Source organism: Lissotriton helveticus, chromosome 2_1, assembly GCF_964261635.1.
Source record: "Lissotriton helveticus chromosome 2_1, aLisHel1.1, whole genome shotgun sequence".
In the NCBI taxonomy this organism is placed as follows: Eukaryota; Metazoa; Chordata; class Amphibia; order Caudata; family Salamandridae; genus Lissotriton; species Lissotriton helveticus.
Window position 1 is genome coordinate 1546500536 of NC_136059.1, and position 25007 is coordinate 1546525542.

A 25007-nucleotide genomic window follows, 5' to 3' on the forward strand; every position below is an offset into this window, starting at 1 on the left:
CGAAGACAGAATGGCGAGACAATCTAAAACTAATCGTCAGATATATTGATGATATCTTCATCATTTGGAAGAGCACGAAAGAGAAGTTGGAGATAGCTTTAACTGAACTTAACAAAGCTGATGAACGCATACAACTAACTTGGGAGATATCAGATGAACAGGTAACATTCTTGGATGTGGAGGTCACTTTAACAGAAACATCGATTGAAACTGACATATACAGAAAGCCCACGGACAGGAATAATATGCTGCACTTTTCAAGCTTTAACCAAACCAGTCTCAAACGACATTTACCTTTCTCCAAAATGACTAGAGTCAAAAGAATCACATCAAATGAAACGAAAGCTGAATTCGGGATAAAAGAAATGGGGATAAGATTTTTGAATAGAGGTTATCCTGAAGAAGTTATTGAGGAATGTAGAAAACGTGTGGAGAAAATTGAGAGAAAAGAATTGTTGAAAACTAAGAAAAGAAAAGAGGAAACAAGAATTGTGGCAGTATCTAAGTACTCAACACTCAGTGATAAATTTAGAAAGATCATCACGAGACATTGGTCGATACTTGATCTGGAACCAGACTTTAATTCAATCTTTTCCAAACCACCGTCGTTTGCGTACACACGAGGTCGGAACATGGGAGAAATGTTAAAACAAAAACCACCTCCAAGGGAGGTCTACAAGGGAACGAGAGCTTGTTTAAACTGTGGAAGCTGCAATAATATCATCAAGGGCAACAAGATTAACCACCCGATGAAGGGACATGAAATTAAACTTAGAGTAAATGCAACCTGTGATACGGCAAACGTAATATATCTCCTAAAGTGTCCCTGTGGGAAAGTGTATGTTCGCAAAACTGAAAGAAGAATTAAAGTGAGATTGACAGAACACAAGTCAAATATTCGCACTAAGAATATGAAATCTACAATTGCAGTGCACTTCAGTGAAGAACATCATAACATATCTCAACTTAAGTTCTTGGTTTTGGAGTGTGTCGAAAACAGAGAAGGAAGAGACAACACAAAGCACTTATTACAGAGAGAAAATGTATGGATTCAGAGATTGGGTTCACACAAACTGAATGGTCTTAATGACCGTATTGAACTGTCATGTTATTTATAATGAATTTGCATGTAATGACTCATATTTCCTTGGTATCACGCTGGACTTCTGTAGTTAACACCATCTTACAACATATATTGTAATTCGACCATGACTGACATGTTTCTGTCACAGCACACACAATCACACGCACACCCCACTAGACTTCAGTGGGTAGGGTACATATCCAATTTTTCTTATTTTTTCATTCAATAGTTTTCTAACTCGTCATCATTTTTGGAGCATATAGTTTTCTTCGTGTTACGATGGGTGAATTAGTAGATTTAACATCTTTTGTTCCTGTCAATGTCTGACGTCGGATAGTCTTTTTTTCATTTTAACAATGATGTAGCTTGTCACATGATCGCAATACTAACCAATCACAACGCGAACAGTATTAAACACGGAAACGCGTTCGGCGTGCCGGTTGTAGGAAACGAATCGGGAGATTTGCGTCCCCGAAGAATAGGATTATGACATCTACAGGTTAGTTTATCAACGGAGTTAGACACTATCGGCATTGCGCCCGTAGTAAGGTGTAAACGTGAGGTTTAACGTTTGATGTTTGTGTTGTTTTAATACAGATTGCTTATAATTCGTCAGCCGACGTCATGTAAGTGCATCCCCTAATATTCTTTGTTCGTTTTATTTGGTGGACACTATTGGTTATAAGGTAGCACTGAGCATCACACAGCATTTACTCACTGAACACAGAGGTTTGGTTTCACTGGACACGATTATTGAGCACCACATAACCACATTATGACATGGACACATGCGTTATATTTTGTCAGTTATTGCATTAGATCACATCATGTTCCATTATTCATTTTCCAGTACTGCTGCCTGAAGAAGGGCGGTCCACATGCCCGAAATGCATTGGAGTATGCTTCAGTAATGATGTTTGAGCAATCAAATCTGGACCAGGCACTGTTGCTAAGAGAGCATGCTAATCAAGTGTCTGGGTCCTGTCTACGGGTCATTGGACTCCTGAAACGCGTATTTCCGTTTCTGCCAGATAGCTATAGGAAGACTCTTGTCCAGACTCTTGTGATCAGTCGGCTGGATTATTGCAATGGTCTTTTTATTTCTGCCAATGAAGATCAGCTGAGCAGACTACAAGTAGTACAAAATACTGCGGCAAGACTGATCCTCAATGCCCCGGCTAGAACTCCCTAACGCCCCCTTTTGGAGAGATTACACTGGCTGCCCATTCGTCAACGGGTGAAGTTAAAAATTTGTTGTGTAATTCATAAAAGCCTTTTTGTCTCGGGCCCTAAATACCTGACTGAAAAGTTCAGTGTTTACAAGCCTGGACTCCTTCGCTCCAGCAATCAATTACTGCTACAGATTCCCCATATTAGGAAGGCAAGACAGGGCGCCGAGCACTGTCCTACAAGGGCCCCACCCTATGGAATACACTCCCTCTTGCGCTGAGGCAAAACATCAACCATCTGGCTTTTCGGAAATCTCTTAAAACACACTTATTGGGGGGCGTGGCTAGCAGCCGATGATGGCGGCAGCAACCTAGAGAGGCTCCCGTAGCAAGGCGGCTTCCCACATCAATCCGCATGCCAATCCGCGTACTACTCAGTCCGAAGAAGGTGTTCTGGGTGCGGTGACCGAGCGGCACCGGCGCATACAATTTGGGAGTGCCTGGACCCCGATTTCGGGGCGAAACTTCAACTCCGTCCCCTGGGCGAGGCGGGCCTGGTGACACGAGGCGAGCATCGGTGTCAAGTGAATCCTGAGGCCGGGCGGAAGTTCATCCTCCCCGGCGCATCCATCCGGAAGTGGCCGACGACGCCATCGCCCGACACCTTTGGCTGGCGATCCTTCCCCGCCGGCTGCTTTGCCCCTCCCGTGGAATACACTGTGACGCTGGGCATCTGTGCCCCTTGGCTGCGCTCGGCGCGGACCGGAGGTCCTGCGCGGCACCAGACGCCGTTTTGCTGAACCGGCCGGGGCCGCCAAGGCTCCGCGGCGGCCGGCGACACCTGCATGGTACCAACGGACGTTGTCATCCCACGAGTATTGAACCCCCCCCCTGCATTCCCTAATTTCCCCCCCGTGAACGGCGACGGACCTCTGGCCCGTTCCAGCTTGGACTTTGTCTCACTGGCCAGCAATGGCGGGGACGGGAAAGCGACAGCTTGCTGCCCAGGCGAAGCTCGGGAAATATGCCTATGAGGGCCAGTCGGCCACGCAATCTGAGCAACGCAAATCATTGGGGAAGGGTTCTGACAATGACGGTGCAAAAAAGGCCACGCTGGACGACGTGCTACGGACACTGGAGCAGGTGCAGGCCACGGTGGGTTCGACCGCGACGGAGGTTACCCTGATCAGAGCCGACCTCCAGAAAATGAGCGAGAGGGTGAAACAGGTGGAGGTAGTGACCAAATCTTTGATAGAAGACGTTTCGGACCTGCAGGTGGAAATGGAGAGGCTGCGGGCGGACAATAAACTTTTGAAAAGTAAGCTGGACAACCAGGAGGGGCGTTCCAGACGCAACAACGTCCGTATTTTGGGGGTCCCGGAGTCTGAAACGAGGGGGGCCATGGACCTGTATGTTGAAGACCTTATTAAGACCAAACTGGCCCCGAAGGGACTGTCAAACTTCTTCACAGTAGAACGGGCCCATCGGGTCCCGGGCGGGACGCCCACCCCGGGTGCAGCTCCGCGCCCCATCCTGGCGAGACTCTTCAACTTTCGAGACCGCGATGCAGTCCTCCAGGCCGCTAGGGTGGCGCCGCCCATCCAAATCCAGAATTCAAGGATTTCATTTTTCCCCGACTACACGGCGGAGGTCACCCGCAAGAGGAGGACTTTCCTCGAAGTTAAAAAGTCGCTTCGCGACCAAGAACTGCCGTACTCCATGCTGTTTCCGGCCCGGCTACGAGTGGTAGCGGATAAGAAGGTCTGGTTTTTCGATTCTGCAGAGACTGCCAGGGAATGGCTGGATGGCTGGCGCACAGTGGACCGCACCTCTAACCGTCGACGCAACAGATCGGGGGGGACAGGCCGGCGGGGCTCCCGCTCCCCTTCAAGGACCGGCGAGACTGGATCACCACCGCGAGACCAATTGGGAGCGGCTGGCGGCAAATGAGGATACCACAAGGGACTATCGAGTTACTCCTGAACTCTACTCCCGCAGTTTCTCTACTGAGCCGCTAATGGACGCTGGCTCGGACGCCTGAGGGCCACAATGGGACCGCCTGCTTTGGGGGACACTCTCCCCCGACGTGCAAGTACTCTGTTTCAGCTAAGGGTTAAGCGCTCTGCTAAGTTGGGGTGGCGGGCAGTTTTGAGTCCGTTTGGCAGGGAGGCAGGGTGGGGGGTGTTGGGAGGGGGACTTGTTTGGTTTTACGGGAATTCATGCTATCGTATGAACAATGTAGAATGTACTGTGCTGTTTACTGGAACGGTGCTGGGTGGGTGGGCTGTGTGCTTCGGGTTCAGGCCCCTGAGTTTCGATGGTGATGGGTGAGCGGCGTAACATGATGCAGGCGGGTGAGACACAATTGGGCGGCTCCTCCCTCAAGCTTCTGGCATGGAACGTGCGTGGATTGGGTGATAAAGTGAAGCGAGGCCTTGTTCTGTCCGAGGTCAAACGACATAAACCTGACCTCATACTCCTTCAAGAGACCCATCTAATGGGTACTGCCACCAAGGCCCTGGACAGGCGGGGGTACTCGATGTTGGTCCACTCCGAATTCTCCACTGGGTCCCGGGGCACGGGTATCCTGCTCAGAAAATCCTCAACTTTTATCACCATTTGCACAAAGACCGACTCGCAGGGCTGTTTTGCGGCAGTGAGTGGTCAATGGGAGGGGCGCCCCCTGACAATAGTATCAGTGTACATCCCGCCGTCCTTACACTCTGTGATGCTGCCTGCCCTGGGCGATTTCCTACTGTCCCTCCCCGAGGGTGACACCTTGTTGGGCGGGGACTTTAATTCCCCTGCCGATCCACTACTCGACAGGTTCCCCGCACCCGCTCTCCCCGGGGGTCCCTCCAGATTTCAAAGGTTCATTGAGGCGTTGGGGCTGGTGGACATATGGCGGCACGTCCACCCTACATTACGACAGTACACCTTCCATTCCACCATCCACAATAGTCTGTCCCGCATTGACCACTTTCTGGCGCTCGGGGATGGGTTGCAGCGCGTGGAAGAGGTGCTCATTCACCCTAGGGGCATTTCGGATCACTCCCCACTGACTCTCACCATTACTTCACGACCACGCTCACGCCACCGTGTCTTCCCGATGCATGCCTCATATCTTAAGGTGCCGAAGGTCCGGAAAGCACTACAGACCGCCACAACACATTACTTTATGGAGAACGAGCCTACCGCAGCCTCGGCTGAGGTGCTATGGGAGGCCTATAAGACTGTCCTGAGGGGGCAAGCCATTAGCTCCGTAACCTCGTATAGGCGAGAACGGGCGGCGGACCACTCGACGCTCGAGATACGACTGCGCGACGCAACCGCAGCCCATGAAACGGGCCCCACTGACGACACACTACATGCACTCACGCTGGCCCAGCGTCTCTATACTGACCATGCTCGACACATTGCCCAAGATCACATCACTGACACACGAAACAGAGTGTATGATCTGGGGGACAAAGCAGGGAAAATGCTGGCCTGGCTAGACAAGAGAGGCGGGAGTGCCAAAGGGATCCAACAGGTCAGGGATGACCTGGGGAATATTCACACGGACCCAGCTCGGATAGTAGAAGAGCTAGCTGCCCACTTCGAGAAAGTCTACACCTCGGAGCGGGACGTCACGGCCATAGCGGCCCAAAGCGCACTGTATGATCTGCCCATCCCGGCGCTGTTGCCCGAGACGGCGGCTGAGCTTGAGACGCCTTTCACTGCTGACGAACTGCGGATCGCCGTTGGGGCCCTACATACGGGCAAGGCGCTCGGACCAAACGGCATTCCAATTGAGTGGTTCCAGGACCGCTCTGCTGTTCTTAGCCCATTCCTGCTTCGAATGTATGAGGAGTGTCGTACGGCGGGGATACTCCCGTTGGACCAACGAACGGCCACGATAGTGGCTATCCCTAAGCCTGGCAAACCTCCGGAGGACTGCTCCTCATACCGTCCTATCTCCTTACTCAACGCTGAAAGTAAAATCTTGGCGAAACTGCTGGCAAATCGTCTCCTGCCCCACCTCTCAGATCTAATTCACCCGGATCAGTCCGGATTCATGCCCCACAGGAACACCTCGCTCAATCTACGACGGGTGCATGGGGTGTTGGCCAAGGCGGAGGCCCTCGACGAACCAGCGGCCATCTTGGCCCTCGATGCCAAGATGGCCTTCGACATGGTTGAATGGGCCTATCTCTTCGAGGTTCTCCAATACATGGGTTTCGGCCCTGTTTTCATTTCCTGGATTAAACTGCTGTACACTATGCCGGTAGCGCATGTTGTGGCGAATGGCCACATTTCGCGCTCCTTTCCGCTCAAACGCGGCACTCGGCAGGGCTGTCCTCTGTCCCCCCTACTTTTTGCACTGTCGCTAGAACCCTTGGCGATCCGCATTAGGACCACCCCCTTGCTCAAGGGGATTCGATGGAGGGAGGGCTGGGAGGACCGCATTTCGCTCTACGCGGATGATATGCTTGTATACCTGACGGATCCTGACCATGGCATCCCGGCTCTTTTAGATGTCTGCAATGCCCATGGGGAGGTGTCGGGCTACACAATTAATTGGACTAAATCTGAACTATACACCCTGGCGGGCGGCCCACTCTCGGTTGGCTTTGACTGCCCCTTGCGGTTGGCCGGCACGTCCTTTAAGTATCTTGGTGTTCATGTTACGAAGGACCCGACGGAATTTGAAAAGTTGAACTTGGAGCCGCCGCTGGACCGCCTTAGGCGAGATGCGAGCTTCTGGGCAGGATTACCGCTAACGATGTTGGGAAAAGCGGCCCTCTTTAAGATGAAATCCCTGCCCCGCTTTCTGTATATTCTGGACAACACCCCCTTTGCAGTGCCCCCCAGGTACTTCAAGAGGGTGGCGGCAGTGGTCACTAGTCTACTATGGCACAATCGCCCGGCACGGATAGCTCACGCCAAGCTCTGTAAAGGTTGGTACGAGGGTGGCATCGCACTCCCTAACCTTCAACTTTATTATTGGGCGGCTCAGCTTAGGCCGATTAATCAATGGCTGCATGCACCACAATCGGACCCTGCATTTCAGGCGGACCGGGCCCAGCTAGGGGCGGGTACCCTGCTGGCCCCGCTCTATGACAAGCGTAAGCTCAGGTTGTTGAGGGGGCCCACTAAGATTACAGTTTCCGTCTGGCACGCAGCCACCGCTGCGCTGGGCTGGAAAGATACTATCACTAAGCTCACCCCGCTTTGGGATTCCCGTGTTCTGGGCAACCTTCGGACCAGCAAGGGGTTCTCCCGCTGGGATGACATAGGCATCTCAACAGTGGGAGACATGTGGGACCATGGGGCTGTCATCACGTTTGACCGCCTGAAGGAACTCTACGAAATGGGACCACATGAAACCTATCGGTATGTTCAAGTGCGTCATGCTCTGCTGGCGGTTATTCCGGTGGGGTCAACCCTCCCGGAGTCGTCCCCGCTGGAGGATCGCCTCCTAACTGACTATATGGTGGAGAAGGCCACCTCCCTTACCTACCGGAAACTCCTGAATAATTCCCCAGACCCGCTGGTGCCTCTTAGGGGAAAATGGGAGCAAGACGTGGGGGAGCTGGATGAACACGAATGGAACGGGGCACTGGCATCCCCTAAAGAGGCGGGCGTGTCCTCTAGAATGAGACTCATCCAACTCAAGGTTCTGCACAGGGCATACTACACCAGGACATTGCTTCATCGCATACAGCGCGCCCCTGACCCCTTCTGCTTGCGCGGCTGCGGGGAGGAGGGCACACTACTCCATACGCTCTGGGACTGCTCCCTTATACAAACGTACTGGTGTCGGGTCATGCGCACCGTCTCACAGGTCCTAGAGGTCTCCGTGCTTCCTGAACCACGTCGCTGTCTTCTTAATGTGTGGGAACCAACTGACCTGTCCCGACATGGTCGCCTCTGGGTGACGATTGGTATGATGATGGCGAAGAGGGACATCGCGCAGCGCTGGGGGGTGGCGGATCTGCCGAAGGCCTCCCAATGGTGTGTGAATATGGATAGGACCATGGTCACGGAGCGGGCGGTGTATTTATCCAGGGGGTGCCCGGCCAAGTGGAACAAAATTTGGTCCCCATGGAATGTTTACCGAGGTAAGATTTGTGAGCCACTCCCTGAAGGGGACGCACTGGAGTCGGATGATGATGAGTGACTGAGAGGGGAGGGCATGATGGGGGGAGGAGGGGCTGCACTGGGTGGGGGCGTTATAACGGGATGGGGCAATGGCCACGGTAGTTACCAAACTGTGAAAGGCGCAATCTGACTGGACTCAGGGGCGCATTTCCACCTGAATGGCATTCAGTTTCCTGTGTCGATGGCAACGTGATTTCCCGAAGTTTGAATGTTTGTCTTCCTTTTTTAGGTGTTAACCATAAAACGAAAACCTCATAATTTGGCAAGGACCATTCGCTACTCCTTCTTCACAATTTCCTTTTGGTGCTTTATCCTTCAGTCCTTATGACAGCATGTACTGTGTTACTGCATACTTATTGCCCACACGCAATGCTAGCGGCCGGCCCGGTTGGGTTGTAGGCGACGTGCTGTGTACTGATTTGTGAAGACTCAATAAAGGTTTTCAAAAAAAAAAAAAAAAAAAAAAAAAAAAAAAAAACACACTTATTCCTGACAGCGTAACTTCCTTTGTTCACCCCAAGATTGAATTTAGGCATATATGGCAACGCAAGCGCGGAGATACCCCTTCGGGGGTCGAGTCCGGCGCTATATAAGCACTTAAATAAATAAATCACTGAATGAAAAAGAAAATTCTTTGAAATCATGAATACTAAAACAGGAAGTATTATCATCTACAAAAACAGTGTGGAATCCTCATTTCTGATAGAGGAGTACGAGTGTGCATGTGGGGCTGCAACTAATGCACTACTAGGAGCACTTTTCTAGCAATATATAGTCTGCCTGGGGGGTCTCTCAAAGGGGCATGGCTAATGGAATTAAGGGCGTAACTTACAAAAATGTACGCAAAAAATCTGTGGTTAGCATAGTGTGCCACCGACTAGTATTTTGCTGTTTCTGTCATTGTATCCAGATATATGAGACAACAAGTAACATCATACCTACAACAAGTCAGCACTATTGGCTTTGTCAATGGTTGTTAGTTGTATAGGATAAATAAGCAGCAACTATGGCTTGTATATAATATTGAAAAAGCTTCCACTTAAAGCCCTGGTGACACCACAACAATGTTGCTGCATCTGAGTTTCAAAAAGAGAAGGGAAATCCAGAGAAGAAATGCCTCTTTAAAGGATTTTCCTTCCCTTAGAATGCTCTCCTGGCATGACATCATGCCATAACTTCTCCACTAGTGAGAAGTGAGCAGTGTGAAAATGCGCACATCGATGTGCCTGCTGTCTTATAACGTGTCTCTATCGGGCTCTGTTTTGTGCCCTGGTACAGGCGGCCCTTTTTTTAGGACTGCAGTGACAGCAGTCTGCTGTCACTGCAGTCCTAAAAAAAAAAGTACTAAGGCACAAAACAGAGCCTGATAGAGACCCGTTTCGAGGCCCCCTTTAAATAACTGCCCGTGCTCAGCACTAGTAAGACCCGCCCCACTTAAAGCCCTGAATTTACCCTTACATTTATATACATCTAGTGCTGTCACTGAAGTCTTGTAGTGCTTGAAGTTGAGGGAAGTGAGCTCCAGTAAGGGAGAATACAGGGGTTGCCATGTTTTGCAATGTTCAACCCCTGAAGGCACCTGCCACCATGGTAATTTGACTAGCTTGGAGTGAGATGGGTCAAAAACAACGATACGTCTTTGGAAGAAAGACGCATGAATAATAGGCCCAAGAGGCTGTGGAGTCGCACTGGAGTACTTAGGTTCCTCTACTGACAGTATCCAGTCCTCTCCAGCGAGGCTTAGGTATCACAAAAAGATCTGTCACGAATGCCTGAAGATGTCTAGTGGGTTTGTAGTAATGGACAAGCTTGGTTAAATGGCTCTTTGCACCCCCAGGAATGTCTCTGTGAACCAGGCCATCCGATTTAAGGCAACCCTTTTGGAAACAGATGTAGGTGCTAGCAGTAGCTGGTCAAACGATAGCAAAGCGTACTTAAAATAATGGTAACCTGCTGCAAGGTTTTCACCTGTAGCAATCCTCTCGTTATCGGTTAAGCAAGTTTCCACTTGAGATGAATCCTGTGGTGCTCAGAGTGGAAAGAGGTAAGTGCAGGTGATCACAGTTTGGGGTTAATGAGGAGTGCAGCTGGAGTTTCTTGAACACCGGAATGCTGTGACTGATGGCATTGGAACAACTTTAGCGTCACTGTTATATATTTAATGGTGCACTCTGCTTAAGATGTAAGTGATAAGATCCGGAATTAAGGCACAAGAGAAGAGAACTTGACCGCATTTCTGGTGGGCCGACATGTCAAGTCAAGCAGAAGAGTGTGTTTGTTTGAACGGAGAATGCTGTGAACAAAGCCGAGATTCATGTAAGTTTCCTTGGTAGTGTAGAGTGGAGAAGTGTGGCTCAGTGGTTAGAGGCGGCAGACCCGGAAGCTGAGATCAACCGTGGACCAGGGTTCGATTCCCCGCCTCGGCGGGTCTCGGGCTCAAAAATTCCACGGACTCGACAATTCTCCCTCTGGTGCCTACTCAACTCACGGGGTCACACTCTGCGACTCTGGGCAATAGCTTGCTTAATCTCCACTACGGCCCCTCGTGGCGGGATGCCTGGCTTTCACCTTGTGGACACCCTGCCGGGGTTTCGCACAGGGGAATACCAGGACGGGTTCCCTAAGCAAGCGCCGGGACGCTCACGGGCAGCCGTGCGCTCTACAAATCCAGCACATTTACATTTACATTTAGTGCGCTGAAAATACCTGCTTACGACTCTCAGCAAGCCGGGGCGGGCTGGGCCCCCAGCAGCAGGAGCAGGGCGAGCAGCTGAGCAGTGCGTCCGTCCATGGTTGTCATGTTCTGAGGTTGCCCAATCAATTTATCACCCTCTTAGGTTTAGGGGTACTTATGGTGGCATTGTGAGCTAGCAGAACTGTAGGCCAACATATCCCAACAGTGTGTATGGAATCAGTCTGCCACCATTGTAACGTTTATGTTGTCCAACAAATGCCCAGTTCCTACTGAGGTAGTAGAAGCTGTGCGACAATCCACTGTGGATGCAGAAACTTACACCTCTACTTATATGGATACACTTCTCAAGTATTAGCATACCACAATCAAGGCCGGACTGGCCGTACCGGGCATCAGCCGTTTCCCCAGGAGGCTGGAAGGGTGTGGGGGGGTGCTTTTGTTACTGGTGGCCTTTTTTTTTTAGCAGTGCAGCAGTTTTAAAAGCACTGCAGAGTGCCATGTATAGCCAAGAGTTTTCTAACAACAAGAAAAGTGGCAAGATAACTCTGGTGATTAATGTACCTGCTGATTTGAGTTTTGTCTAGTTGCAGTTTTAACTCATATATAGTAGGGCAAAGGTTTAATACGCCGGCCGCAAAGAGTGTGTACACAGAACAGTACTTTATGTGTAAAGCTCAGTGTTACTGCTTTTGTCACAGAAATCCTTTTGTTACTATGCTGTTCATAAGTTACAATTGTAATCTAGGTTAGAAAGTTATATTTTTTCTCCAGTTCTTCATTATCCTAAATTTGCTAAAAAGGGTTTGTTTGGGTAGAAATAAATTCTTATTAGTAAAGTCGACCCTACCCAATGTGTTACGTTCTGAATCCCCAGTTTGTGCTTTCCTGGACCAAGCACTTTTAAAAAATGCCTACCAGTATGGATGACAAGTGAATCCTACACCTTGTAGCCCCCTTTGTGTTATGTAACAGTGTTAGACCTGATCGTAGGGTGGTCTTTCCCAAACGGTTTGCCTCTTAGCTTCATATTTTTGCTGATTTGTTTTTGTTGGCCTTAAAACGCTTTTACCCTTGCTAATTAGTGATAAAGTGCATGTGCTCTCTTCCCTAAACTTGGTTTGATTGATCTATCCACAATCAGCACATTTAATTTACTTATAAGTCCCTAGTAAAGTGAACTGCATGTGTGAAGGTTCTGTAAATTAGATGCTACCAGTGAGACTGTGTAAAAGAAAACAGAGGTTCTGGGGTGGCCTAAAAAGGTCCAAGAAAGAATAGCAGACAATAAATTGTTCAAAAATTAATTGTGAGAGCAAAAATTTGTAAATAAAGATCGAAACGTCGTCGACCCTATCAAGGAAAATCCCCCTCTTCACTGTATAAATCTCTGTGGATAACCCCTTGTTTCAATGTGACTGTTCACTGTATTCACCCATGTCACTGTAGGCACTATTTTTCACTTATATGAGCACCTGAAAAGCATGTTTACTTGTTGGAAATATGGATTAAATATTTTTCCACATGCTACCCTACATTTTTGCTCCCACAATTAATTTGTTAACAATTTATTGTCTGCTATTCTTTCTTGGACCTTTTTAGGCCACCCCAGAACCTCTGTTTTCTTTTACATAGTCTGCAACCCCAGGTTCTATTATATGGGGTACCCTTGTTCTCCAAAACTACCAGTGAGACTGTAGCACTGCTTTTGCCACCCACTCAAGTAGCCTGTAAATATGTCTCAGGCCTGCCATTTCAGGGCCAGTGTGTACAGTTTACACTGCCATGTTGACTTGGCATTTAAAATCCCTTGCCAAGTTCTAAATTATGATTTTATTACTTATAAGTCACCCCTAAGTTAGGCCACAGGCTGCCCATAAGGCAGGGTGCAATGTAACTAAAAGGTGGGACGTGCTTCGTGGTAGTGAAAAACTCCCAAATTTGTTATTCACTACTGAGAAGCATTCCCCTCTCACAGGTTAACATTGAGGATTCCTTCCTACATTTAAAAAGCTGTAATTCCTAATTGGGAGAAGGTATATATATATATATATATATATATATATATATATATATATATATACCATCATGTTTAGCACCTGTGGAATGGTAAAGACAAATTCCCTTTAATGGTATGGTTGGATTTGTTGTTACTACTCTGAGAAATGCCATTTTTAGAAAGTTAGCAACATACAACAATGTCTCAATGATAATCAATGAGGGGAAGTAATTTAAGAAATAACATAATTATACAACATAAATTAAATAACAGCAAAGAGTCGCAAGAACATGGTTAGGTGCATTTATAATATCAGCAAAGAAGTACAGCTAGGATTTAACAAATCAAAAATGCAGAATCAGCCATTCTATTTAGGTTGAGTACTAAGGGGCCGATTAGGATGGCAGTTAATCCGCATCCCCTGGGCCGGCAGAAGCGACCGCCGGTCTGGAGGATGCGGATTAACCGCCGCAGCCACATACAACACCCACCGCCAGATTAGGATGGCGGTGGGATTGCGGTTGGACCAGCGACGGATGGCAGGTCTGTCCGCCGCTGATCCGCGGGGTGGGGAGGGCTATTTGGTGACGGTGTTTGCAAGACACCGTCAGCCAAATTAGGATGTTCACGGAGACATGCTTTTCCGCGGCGGCTTTTCCGCCGTGGAAAAGCATGTGGACTTTGGCTTTTGGGGCCCGTTGTGGGCCCCCAGGGTGTCGGGGGGGTGGGGGGTGCACATGGGGGTACCTATGGTACCCCCCCAACATTTACATGCACAAAGCGGCAGGCAACGCGCGGTGCCTGCCACTTTGTGCATGTAAATGTAATACATGCATTTTTAACATTGCGGCGGGTGCTGCTTAAAGCAGCACACGCCGCAATGTTAAAAATACAGGATGTGACCACCAGGGTGGCGGTCACATCTTAATTTGCACGGAGGGACCGCCACTGCCTCTGCGGACGGTCCCTCCACCTCTGGGGTGGCGGACGGACGCAGGTCCGTCCGCCATCCTAATCTGCCCCTAAATGTGGGGATGAACACCTTTTGCTCATGAAAACAGAATAATGGCACAAGGGAGAAAAATACAAAAATGCTACAGCGTATTACACAGAAAATTCAAATGAAATTATGTATGAATTAGTACAATTATGAGATATTTTTGTAAAATCATGTTATAATTCAAAATCCAAATGTAGCTTGTGCATGCCGACTGCGTTGCTGTTTCATGTAAGTGCCTCCTCAGTTCAACCCTTCCATTAAGGGCTGTCTAAATTAAGAATAGTGGCCAATGCTTTCCTTTTGTCTTTTCTATATCTACAGATACCTATGTGATCTTCTTGGTACTTGTACTCATTAGCCCTCAAATTTTGGTAGTACCTGCTTAATTCTGTATTTCATTCTCTACTTTCCTTTCACTCATTAGGCAGTGATCATCCAAAGTTCTGTTGTTTATGTCCTGATTATGACCTCCAGTCATGAAGTTTGAAATGCGTCGAGTCGCACAAACTAAATTTGGATTTTGAATGATACATTATTTTACAAAATTATCTCCGAATTGTACTAATTCATGTATAATTTAATTTGGATTTTTGTTGAAAACGCTGTGTCCATTTTTGTATTTTTCTCACTAGCTTCACTTGCGCCGTTTATTACGTTTTCATGAGCACAAAGTGTTCACTCTCACATTTAGTACACAACGTAAATAACATGTTTCATTCTGCATTTTGATTTGTTAAATCTTTTCTGTACTTCTTTGCTGATATTGTAAATGCATTTACCTGTGTTCTTGGACTGTTTGCTGTTATTTAATTTCTGGTGTATAATTAGGGTATTTCTTAACTTTCTTCCCCTTATTGATTCTCGTTGAGACATTGTCATATGTTGCAAGTATTACCCAGGCCTCGACTGGGACTACGGGTGTCTCCTGTGGTTGTTAATACTTTTAGAAAGTTAGGCATTTTCCTGCTCTTAGCGATTTGGTATTGTCCTCCTGTCTCTAATCACTGGCTCCGCTGGGTGACAGCTGGACTTTGTGTATTCCCTTTAGACAGCCACACACAAAGGAAGGGGACCTAGGTGTAACTTCATGCATCTTCCTGGAAGGACGGGTGGAAGGAGCTGGGTACACACTTACCCCTGAATAGGTTGTATCCTATCCACACACAAAGGCCTGAATACGCTGTAGTGAGTCTGGATCCAGGGAGAAAGGACCTCTACACACTTCAAAGACCCTTCTTTGAAGTCACACCAACTTCAAAGGCACAACTGGCTATAAATACTGGATCTCTGACCCTACCAGCTCTGTACACTTCTGGACCTGAACCAACTCTGCCAAGAAGAAGAACTGTTGTGCTTAAGTAGTGCCATTCTGCTGGAATGTTGCTCTAGAAGGCTGCTACCTTGCTGCCCTGCTGCCTACTGCTCTCTATAATTGGGTAAAGATTGGACATCCATCACTAAACCCAGAGTGACTCGAAGGGCTAGCTGACTTGTCTCCTGTTCTAAGACTCAGATACATCAAAGCCTTCTACCTTGCTCCTGTGCCAGGACCGGACTGGAACCACGACTGGCCCTGGCAAAGTGGTGGGCCGGCCCCCCCTCCCCACTCGGGGGGTTGGGGGTGCCACCGAAATCTTTGCCGGGCCCGTTTTTGGTACAGGGCCGATTTTGCAGCTATGCTGCAAAAGCGGCCCTGTAATAAAAAGGGCCCCCAGTGGCCCAAAACCGGCCCATACTTGTGTGGCGCACCGGGGGATTGCCCAGTGCCCGCTATGGCCAGTCCGGCCCTGTCCTTTGCCTTGTACATTGGTAATGGACCCAGGTGCTTGCTCCACTGGAACCGACATATTCTTGGCTGTGAAAGCAGAATCGAAGCATGGCAGCTGTTGGGGGAACAGAACTGGCACATTGCACTCCACTGTGGAAGAGAACTATTGCCATAAGATCACATGACCATGAATGGCTAGTTCGATTTATCTGACTTTTAAAACATCTTTCTTTTAATTATGAGTCATACATTTCCCTCATTTTCACCTTTTGTGCTGTCATAATGAGCTACAGTAAAATTACTGCTCAGGTTGCACCAGAAAGGCAGTAGCATGAAGGCATTCTTTTCACATGTCACCGTGAAGTCAGTTCAGTTCAAGGGTTCTTTATTCGATGATTAAAAAATCACCATAAAAGCACAAACATTATACATAAGTAAAATTTCATTAAATCATTTTCAAGATCCCAATTACAATAATTATTGTTTACATATTATAAAAAAGGGAAAAAAGGGTTATGACACTTTTTAAAACAATTAATAACAGTTTTTAAAACATCATTCATCTCCTCTGGTTACCCTTAAACGGACCGCCACTTTGATAAAGTTCATTATACAACATAGTGTTAACGGGTCAGATGCTTTCTGTAGGTAAATTAGGGCCTCGTTAGCATGTTCCAAATTGGCTTGTTTTAAAATTTTCACTAGAAATCTGCGCCTAGGCATGGTGAAGAAAGGGCAGAGTAGAACAAAATGAAGGGAATCCTGCGGAGACCTATTGTCGCAGCCGCCTTCTGCTCAAATGTTGTTGAGAACCCTGCTGGTGATGCCAATAGATAGGGAAGTAAATTTAATCTAAAGCGGCACATCAAAAATCTATCCTGAGCGTTGTGCATGAGGTACAGATATGGCTCCATACCCTCGACGCTCTTGGCCAGGTCGTGAGCCCTCACTGTTTTTTTGAGCCCTTCAGCCTCAGCTCTCTGTTGTGCTTTTTGCTCAAGAAAAGCTTTTTTTACTAACGTCTTATGCTGGGCTACAATTGCTGCCGGGTTAGTGAAAAGGTTCCTGTAGCCAAGGGCCTCTAAGGTACTCTTTACATAATTGAGCCATGGTATTCTCATGCATTTATCCCTTTCTAAGCAATCGTTTAAAATTTCTCTGCTTAGAGACGCATCAGGATTGACCCAAATTTTTAACCAGGCCACTATTGGCCTAAGTTTTACCAAATCTTCTAGGTAAGGCCTCCCTAGTTCCCTATGTGCTATAAAGCCCGCCGTACTTGGGGGTACCCTCAGGATGGTTTTTAGGTATTTATTTTCCTCCCGCTGAATTTTTACAATGTTAACAAAGCCCCATACCTCTGCCCCATAGGTCACTTTGGAGCAGCATATGGAGCTATACAGGTTCATCACCTGTTCAGGGCTCCATCTACCTACCCTCCTACCATAGCTTGCTATTGCCCCATTAGTAGCAATAATTTTGCTACAACGCTCCTCAACTAGTGAATTAAATTGTAAAGCCCCGTCAAAAATTACACCTAGATAGGGAAATGTTTTGACCTCTTCTATTTTGTGGTTACCTATCGTGTACATAAATTTGGTGCAGGGTTTGTTACCAGCCAGCAGCACATATGATTTGCCCAAATTAACAAAAAGGTCTAAGGAGCCCATAAATTTGACAAATCCGTCAATCAAAATCTGTAAGCTCCTAGGCGTACGTGCAAGTAGGACCGCATCATCTGCATAGAGCAGAACCGGGATGTGACGCGTCCCCACCCTTGGGAAATCTGTTTTTAAATTTAACAAGAACTGCTCCAAGTTGTTTATATAGAGGGAGAATAGAAAAGGGGCAAGGATACAACCTTGCCGAACCCCACTCTTACAAGGAAATGAGTCGGTCAACCCCCCCTCCCTGTTAAAACGGACCCTAGCAGAGGTATCACTGTGAAGTTCCCTTAGGATATTAATTAGGCCACCCTCTATCCCCATGAGGGACATCATGACCCAAAGTTTCTCCCTATTAACATGATCGAATGCCGCTGCCAAATCCATGAACCCCATATAGATGGCTTCATTGCTGGCCATGGTGTATTTGGCTGTCAGCATATAGAGGTTCAGGCATTGATCACTGGTGGACCTCCCCGTCCTAAATCCATATTGAGTGTCCGAGAAGATGTTATTTCCTTCGGTCCACTCAGACAGTCTATTAAGGATCGCCCTTCCCAGAAGTTTGGCAGAGACATCAATCAGGGAAATCGGGCGATAACATTTAGGGTCATCCCTGTTGCCCTTCTTAAAAATAGGGACGATTATGGCCTTAGACCAGGACGGTTGCAAGCCATTAGTGATGGCAGTATTTATAACCCTGGTCATTATGGGAGCCCAGAGTTCTACACAACTCAAAAACAAATCAGGGGGGATTCCGTCAGGACCAGGGGCTTTATTCTTTGTCAATCCCTCTATTCCTGCCGTGATCTCCTTGATGGTAAACTCTACTGCAGGGCCCTGGTGTAAAATCTCGGGCTGCTCTTCACTGCTTTCTAGCTCGTAGTTATACAGTCCCTTGTAGTGAGAAACCCACTGTTCTGGGAGAATGTTGGATCCTATCTCAGGGGTGTTGTTTTCCTGGAAAGTAGGTTGATTAATAATTCTCCAGAACCCTGACATGTCCCTTTTTTCCCCCGCTTCTCTGAGGTCTGCCCACGCTTCTCCCTGTAGGGCTAATTTCCTCCTCTTAATCTCCCTCTTGTATTTGTTCCTACACACCATGATTTGTAGGGAGTCCCTTGGTTTATTTTTAAGGCTGCTTTTGAGCTCCCTCAAGGCCTTTGAGCAGTCTCTGTCGAACCATCGTGGGTTACAGGAGTTCCTTATGGGCATGCTGGTTTTTAGTAGACCGTCTATAAGGTCAGCGATCTGGTCAAATGCTTCAAGTAACCTCAAGCCCTGAACATCCATGTCTAAACAATCATCAATGGCGGATTTACCAGAGTCCAACAGGGATTTATAAAAGCTTTCCCCGTCTATTTTGGACCACCTTAATCTCCTACCCTGGTCTGTTACCTTCTCCATAATTATACCTTGGTGTCTACCTTTTGAGCCCGTATGATACAACAACCCCAGGACAAGGGGGTTGTGATCACTAAAACTGCTCCATTCAATCCCTGCACTAATGACTCTGTTTATTAAAAGTCTGGAGACCAAGATATAATCAATAATAGATGAACATCCTCTGCCCTTAAATGTAGGTGGGAGGGTGCCATCCCTCTGCACACCCATCATATTGATAGTGTGCTCTAAATCGTAGTTAAGCCTAAGCTTACTAAAAGCTGACCCAACCGGCGTGTGGGAGAAATGCGGTCCATTCTCCACGGGGCAATGGGACCATTCAGCGTCTATTGGGACCTGAGCCGAGCATAGGTGACAATTAAAGTCTCCCATGACCAGCAGAGCAGGTGCCTGCCCCTTTTTCTGAACTATAAGTTCCTGACCTAGTCTGTCTTCCAACTCCCCTACAAATAAGGTATGGTCTCCCCCTGCCCCATTGTTGTAAATATTAAAGGCAGTGAATCTTAAACCCTTCCCGGTGAACCTTACTGCTTGTATGGCATGGGAGTTCCAGTCTGGGGTAGACCAACTGCCTGGGAGGTTTAAATCTACATAAATGGATAGTCCTCCCATGGCTCTCCCCGAACTCGTTTTTTGCGCCGGGACAAAGAAACATTTATACCCCTGCATATGAAGGTTACTGTTATCAAGGGCCCATGTCTCCTGTAGGCTAATTACGTGAAATTTGCTAATGTAAGTACGCCACTCTTTGTTGTTGAATTTAGCTGCCAAACCTGCTATATTCCAGGAAATGATTCTCAGTGCCTCATTGACCTGCTCTATTCCCCCATTGGGCTCAATTTGTTCCACAGTCTCCACCCGACCCGTTTCCAGCCCGTTTCTTCCCCCTGTGGGTTCAGCGGCTATAATCATGGGCACATCTGCCTCAGTCCTCCCAACCCTACTAGGTGAGGTTTGTTGTACCAGGGGGCTTTGCTGCTCCAATTCCAATGGAGAGTCTACTGTTTTTATAGAGTCCCTTGTTTTTACTGCTCCTGGGGATACAGTTCCCATTCTGTGGGTGTGTCTGCCCAAATGTCAATCAACCCCCTCAAGTCCATTCAGGCAACTAAATCTATTGAGACTATGGAAGGGTAACTCCGGGCGAAGAGAAACTGGCCGGGCATTAAAATCATAATGTCTGCCCCTCCGGGCGACCCTCGTCCAGTTGTCAACGGTTAGATTGGGGTGCATTGGGGTTTGATTGGGGTACATTGGAATAGGAGGGAAAAAGAAGGACACATGGAGGGTCTGAATTGTTGATTCCAATGATCTGTTCTTCCCTTGGCATATGTGCATAACGGCCCCAGCGTCTCTAAAACTCACCAGTATGCAATCCCCGATTATAGATTTGTTTGTTTTGCCCACCCAAGGCACCCTTCTCACCATGATGATTTCATTATTGAAGTGTACCGGGAGTGGTCTGTTCACATTCAACCATTTGATTACCCTACTTTTTAATGAGCAAAAGTTCTCAACTTCACCCACTTCAAGTGGGGGAACACCAGCCATGACCACCATGAAATCGTTTGCCTCTGGGGGGAGATTGGGCCTACGTGGCCTGGGGGGGGGCTTCATTGGGAGTAGAGGAGCGGTACTACCAATAGTTTGTATTGGGGGAGCTGGACCCGCAGGTGAAGATGGCCTATTAGGATTAGGCGGGTGGGCTGGGACTGAATTAATCATGGGAGGTTGTGGAGGGGGGGCAACAGTAGTGACCTCAGAGGGGGCTAGACTAACTGCCCTAATAAGGGGTTTCTGAGGGGCCATGGAAGAGGAAATACTCTCAGAAGATCTGCCCAGGGGGCCAGTCGAGGATTTCATACTATTTAATGTAGCCTCCAAAATGGTGAGTCTAATCTCCACCTTTTTGATGCTCTCGCAAATTGGCAATAGTAGAGACCTGAGCAAAAATTCAAGATTTCCTAGCGGAACAACAGTAAGGGCGCCATTGGTAGCCTTATTTGCCGTGGTATCTATCAAGTCGGTAACAGTAGTAACCTTTTCGGGGGGTATTAAGTGTTCCTCTTCCAATAACCTCTCCGAGGGTTGGGGAGGTTTTCTTGTCCTCCCGAAATCAGAGTGGGGGATTTTTGGTTTCAATTTTCCTTGAACGCCCCTCGATTTCCTCCTGCGTTTATTCGGTGGGGGCCCATGTACCCCTTGCACAGATGTTTGCTTGGGTTTAGCTTTCCTGGCTTTAGTGGCCAGTGGGGGCTGGGAGATTAAGTCAATAGTCTCACTACTTTGTCTATTAGAGGGGGTTAAATTGATGGTTGGGTCAGTCGGGTTATTGGTACAGTCCCTCAGCAGTAGTGGAACATCATCCAGCGAGGTTGGCTCCTCACTAAGTGGCATAGAGTTATCTCCGAGGGGCCTCATCTTCAAATTTTCTATAGAGCGCCTGCGCTCTGCCCTGAGCTTATTCAAGGTGCTTTCTTTATCCCCTTCTCCCACAGTCCGGGGGAAATAGTTATCTAGAGTCCTGTTTTTTACCCCTCCCGGCTTCATGGGGGTGCCCTCCCTAGCCGGAGAAGGCATAACTAACCAAAATAGGTACAACAATAAAAGAAATTTAGCCGGAATAGAAACCAAAGTTCAAGACACAAGCTAAAGAGGGTAGACCCAACCCAGCCTACTCCGGCCTATGACGGTCCCGCCCTTGTCCCGGGCTTCTCCCGGCGCGCTCCCGCGAAGCGGTAGCACTGGTCACCTTTGAACACAAAGACAACGAGCTCATAGGCTAATAGGCGGGTGGGCGTGGCCAGCGGGGAGAGCAGCCCAGGTGTCTGCAATCGGGCGCGCAGGGACTCCTGGACACTGGAGTCCCGGCCTTTAAGCTCGCAGCCCCGCTGACGCTGTCACCTGCCCCGCGCTCCTCTCCACTGGTTCCAAGTCAGTCAGCAATTCCACAGGCAAGACGCTGCGGGACCCGCAAAGCGGGTCCGGCGAGTCGCTGTGTTGTTCCCCAGATGCAGAACTCGCAGGGTCACAGGAGAACGATCCTAGACCAGGTAGGGCGTGCACACAGCTTCCAGCTTCCACGAGGGTCCCAAAGAACAGGAGACAAGGACGGGTTTTTACTCCGTTGGCGGGGGGGCCAGGCCAGCGGGGAGAGCAGCCCAGGTGTCTGCAATCGGGCGCGCAGGGACTCCTGGACACTGGAGTCCCGGCCTTTAAGCTTGCAGCCCCGCTGACGCTGTCACCTGCCCCGCGCTCCTCTCCACTGGTTCCAAGTCAGTCAGCAATTCCACAGGCAAGACGCTGCGGGACCCGCAAAGCGGGTCCGGCGAGGCGCTGTGTTGTTCCCCAGATGCAGAACTCGCAGGGTCACAGGAGAACGATCCTAGACCAGGTAGGGCGTGCACACAGCTTCCAGCTTCCACGAGGGTCCCAAAGAACAGGAGACAAGGACGGGTTTTTACTCCGTTGGCGGGGGGGCGTGGCCAGCGGGGAGAGCAGCCCAGGTGTCTGCAATCGGGCGCGCAGGGACTCCTGGACACTGGAGTCCCGGCCTTTAAGCTCGCAGCCCCGCTGACGCTGTCACCTGCCCCGCGCTCCTCTCCACTGGTTCCAAGTCAGTCAGCAATTCCACAGGCAAGACGCTGCGGGACCCGCAAAGCGGGTCCGGCGAGGCGCTCTGTTGTTCCCCAGATGCAGAACTCGCAGGGTCACAGGAGAACGATCCTAGACCAGGTAGGGCGTGCACACAGCTTCCAGCTTCCACGAGGGTCCCTGAAGTCATATTTAAACATGACAGGCAGAAGAAAAAACGATTATTTCTTTCTTAAATTTGAATGTTCATGCTCCGTTTTAATTTGTTATAGGGCAGGAGTGTAAGAAATGTTTTTTATTATTGTATTTTTAGCTTTCCAGTATTGTCTAATAGTTGTCTGAAATGTTTTTTTTCCTTTTCTCAAGGAGCCAGTCCGTAGTAAAGCATCCGCCATCCAAGCAAGGACGCCTGAAGGAGCGCATTGCCTGTCAAATCCCAAATCTAGGAAGGCAGCACTGTGCTTCCCGTTAGAGAAAACAGAATTGCCGATTCGACCAGTAAAGTACCACTATATTCACTTATGCTTTAAAAGATATTTTAACATAATTTGCATGCGGGACACCTTATTTTTCCTTCAAAAGACAACAAATACTTCTGCTTTCATTCAGTTTGTGTTTACTTCAGGGATCGAAATTTCGAGTTGTGTGATAATACTCGCACCTTCCCTATTTCCCCTGAAAAATCCTGGCAGGTGAACCTTACCTACATTTATTGTTGGGAAAGCCATAGAAAAAGGCTAAAACATGAGTAATTCAGTGAGTTAGAAACAGATGTTGCCCGCTTTTTCTTTTAGCAATTTGAAATACGAGGTGTGGGAAGTGCCCGTTGCAGGAGCCTGGTTGGAATGGCTGTGCTGATGACAGGGCCTGCCTCACGGTTGCTGCCTCCACGCTGTGTAGTTGTTGCCTGCTGGTGCTGTGTGTGCCCAGAAGAGGCAGTGAGTGTGTGTGTGCACACAGGTGTTTCCCTGAGCCCTGCTCTTGTGTAGGTAACCGTCTTTGACCATTGAACTGGCAGCTACAGCTGCTGCACTGACAGATGCCTGCCTTTCTGTTTTTTTTCTCCTTTTTTTAAATACATACAAACTTACATTTAACCTCTTAAAGTGGGGACTGGTGTGGAGGTGGCAGTGACTGCACGTCGTGTAGGCAGGTTTCAGATTGGGTTCTGCTCTATGAACATTCTATAGGGGAGGTAAGCATGTGAAGTGTGGCTCAATGGTTAGAGCGGCAGACCCTGATGCAGAGGTCGGCCCGGACCAGGGTTCATTTCCCGCCTCGGCGGGTCTTGGGCTCAATTTCCCCGGACCTGATCATTCTCGCCTCAGTGCCTATTCTAATCATGGGTCCCACTCTGCAACTCTGGGCAATAGCCCACAATGGCCCCAACAGCGCTAGGATGCCTGGCCTCACCTTGGGGATGCCCAGGAGTGGGAACTTCACAGGGAAAGACCAAGAAGGGTTCCACAGCGGTATGTGTACAGCGCCTTGAGACCCCTTCGGGGATGGTACGTGCGCTATATAAGCACTACATTTACATTTAATCACGCAGCGGCAAACAAGCTGTGGCCTGTCTGTAACACGGAAGCACAGACACTACAATAAATAACTTATTTAAAATTTAAGTGTATACATGTATCCCTTATTCTTGTCATGCTCTTCTCCCCTCTTGTTGTACCTTTCTGCTGCAAATGACTGGTCTTCAGCGCCAGGATGATCAGTCCGAGTGGGTGCTTCCGCTGTACAAACTAGGTATTTATTCATTGCTGTGTTTTGGAATAATACTGCAAATATGTTGACCATTTGGGAAGAGTTTTCACCTATTCCTTTGGTGAGTGAAGACTCACCTCTCAACTCACCTGCTGTTGACGCATGTCGCCTGCTACTGGCATCTCCATATCTACTCACTCACCAGCTTAAGCTTCTCCCTTGCAGAGGAGATCAAGATCTGAGCTCCCATTGGTACAGTTATTGCCCATTTGTATTTCTTCCCTATTTCATGAGCATTGCTTTACTGTTGTTATTCACCATTCCGGCTGTCTCCCAGTTGAAATAGAGCTGGCGCGAGAGTCATTCACTCTTTTCACTGAGTGAGCATTGTTTGCCTTGTGCTGTTATTCCCCATTCACCTTCCTCTCGCTACCCCAACCTGACCTGCACATCCCCACCTTCCCTGGGCAGAAGTCTGGAATGTTTCTGATGTTTCACAGGGCGGAGACTGATTGTAAGGGAAACAGGGAAGTGGGCAAACTGGCTGTGGAATTTGTGGATCTGTATGACCCAGAGGATAGTTGGACCTACAGAACTGTGCTGTTTGCTTAGGGGATATCTCATCTACGATTTTTCTAGCTTCAAACTTGTCGGTTTGTAAGACCTCTTTGAGGACATATGCCCTGTGATGTCAGTTCTTGCGATGCCATTGGGCCATAGGCATGGAGTTCTAGCTCCTGTGAGAAGGTGTGGGGTTTGCCACTGGAGTCCCTAGGAAT

At 48.4% G+C, this 25007-nt stretch overlaps 1 protein-coding gene across 2 annotated transcripts in view; it reads left to right on the plus strand.

Moving 5' to 3' along the window:
• SPMAP2L (sperm microtubule associated protein 2 like) overlaps positions 1-25007 on the plus strand; it is a 928058-nt gene that overhangs the window by 787836 nt on the left and 115215 nt on the right. For both annotated transcript variants that reach the window (XR_013607593.1, XM_078677574.1), the window contains exon 11: positions 22885-23016. Coding sequence is in view for 1 of the 2 variants with exons in the window: in XM_078677574.1 (XP_078533700.1) it covers positions 22885-23016 (132 nt within the window). In the remaining variant the exon portion in view is untranslated. The remainder of the gene's footprint in view (positions 1-22884; positions 23017-25007) is intronic.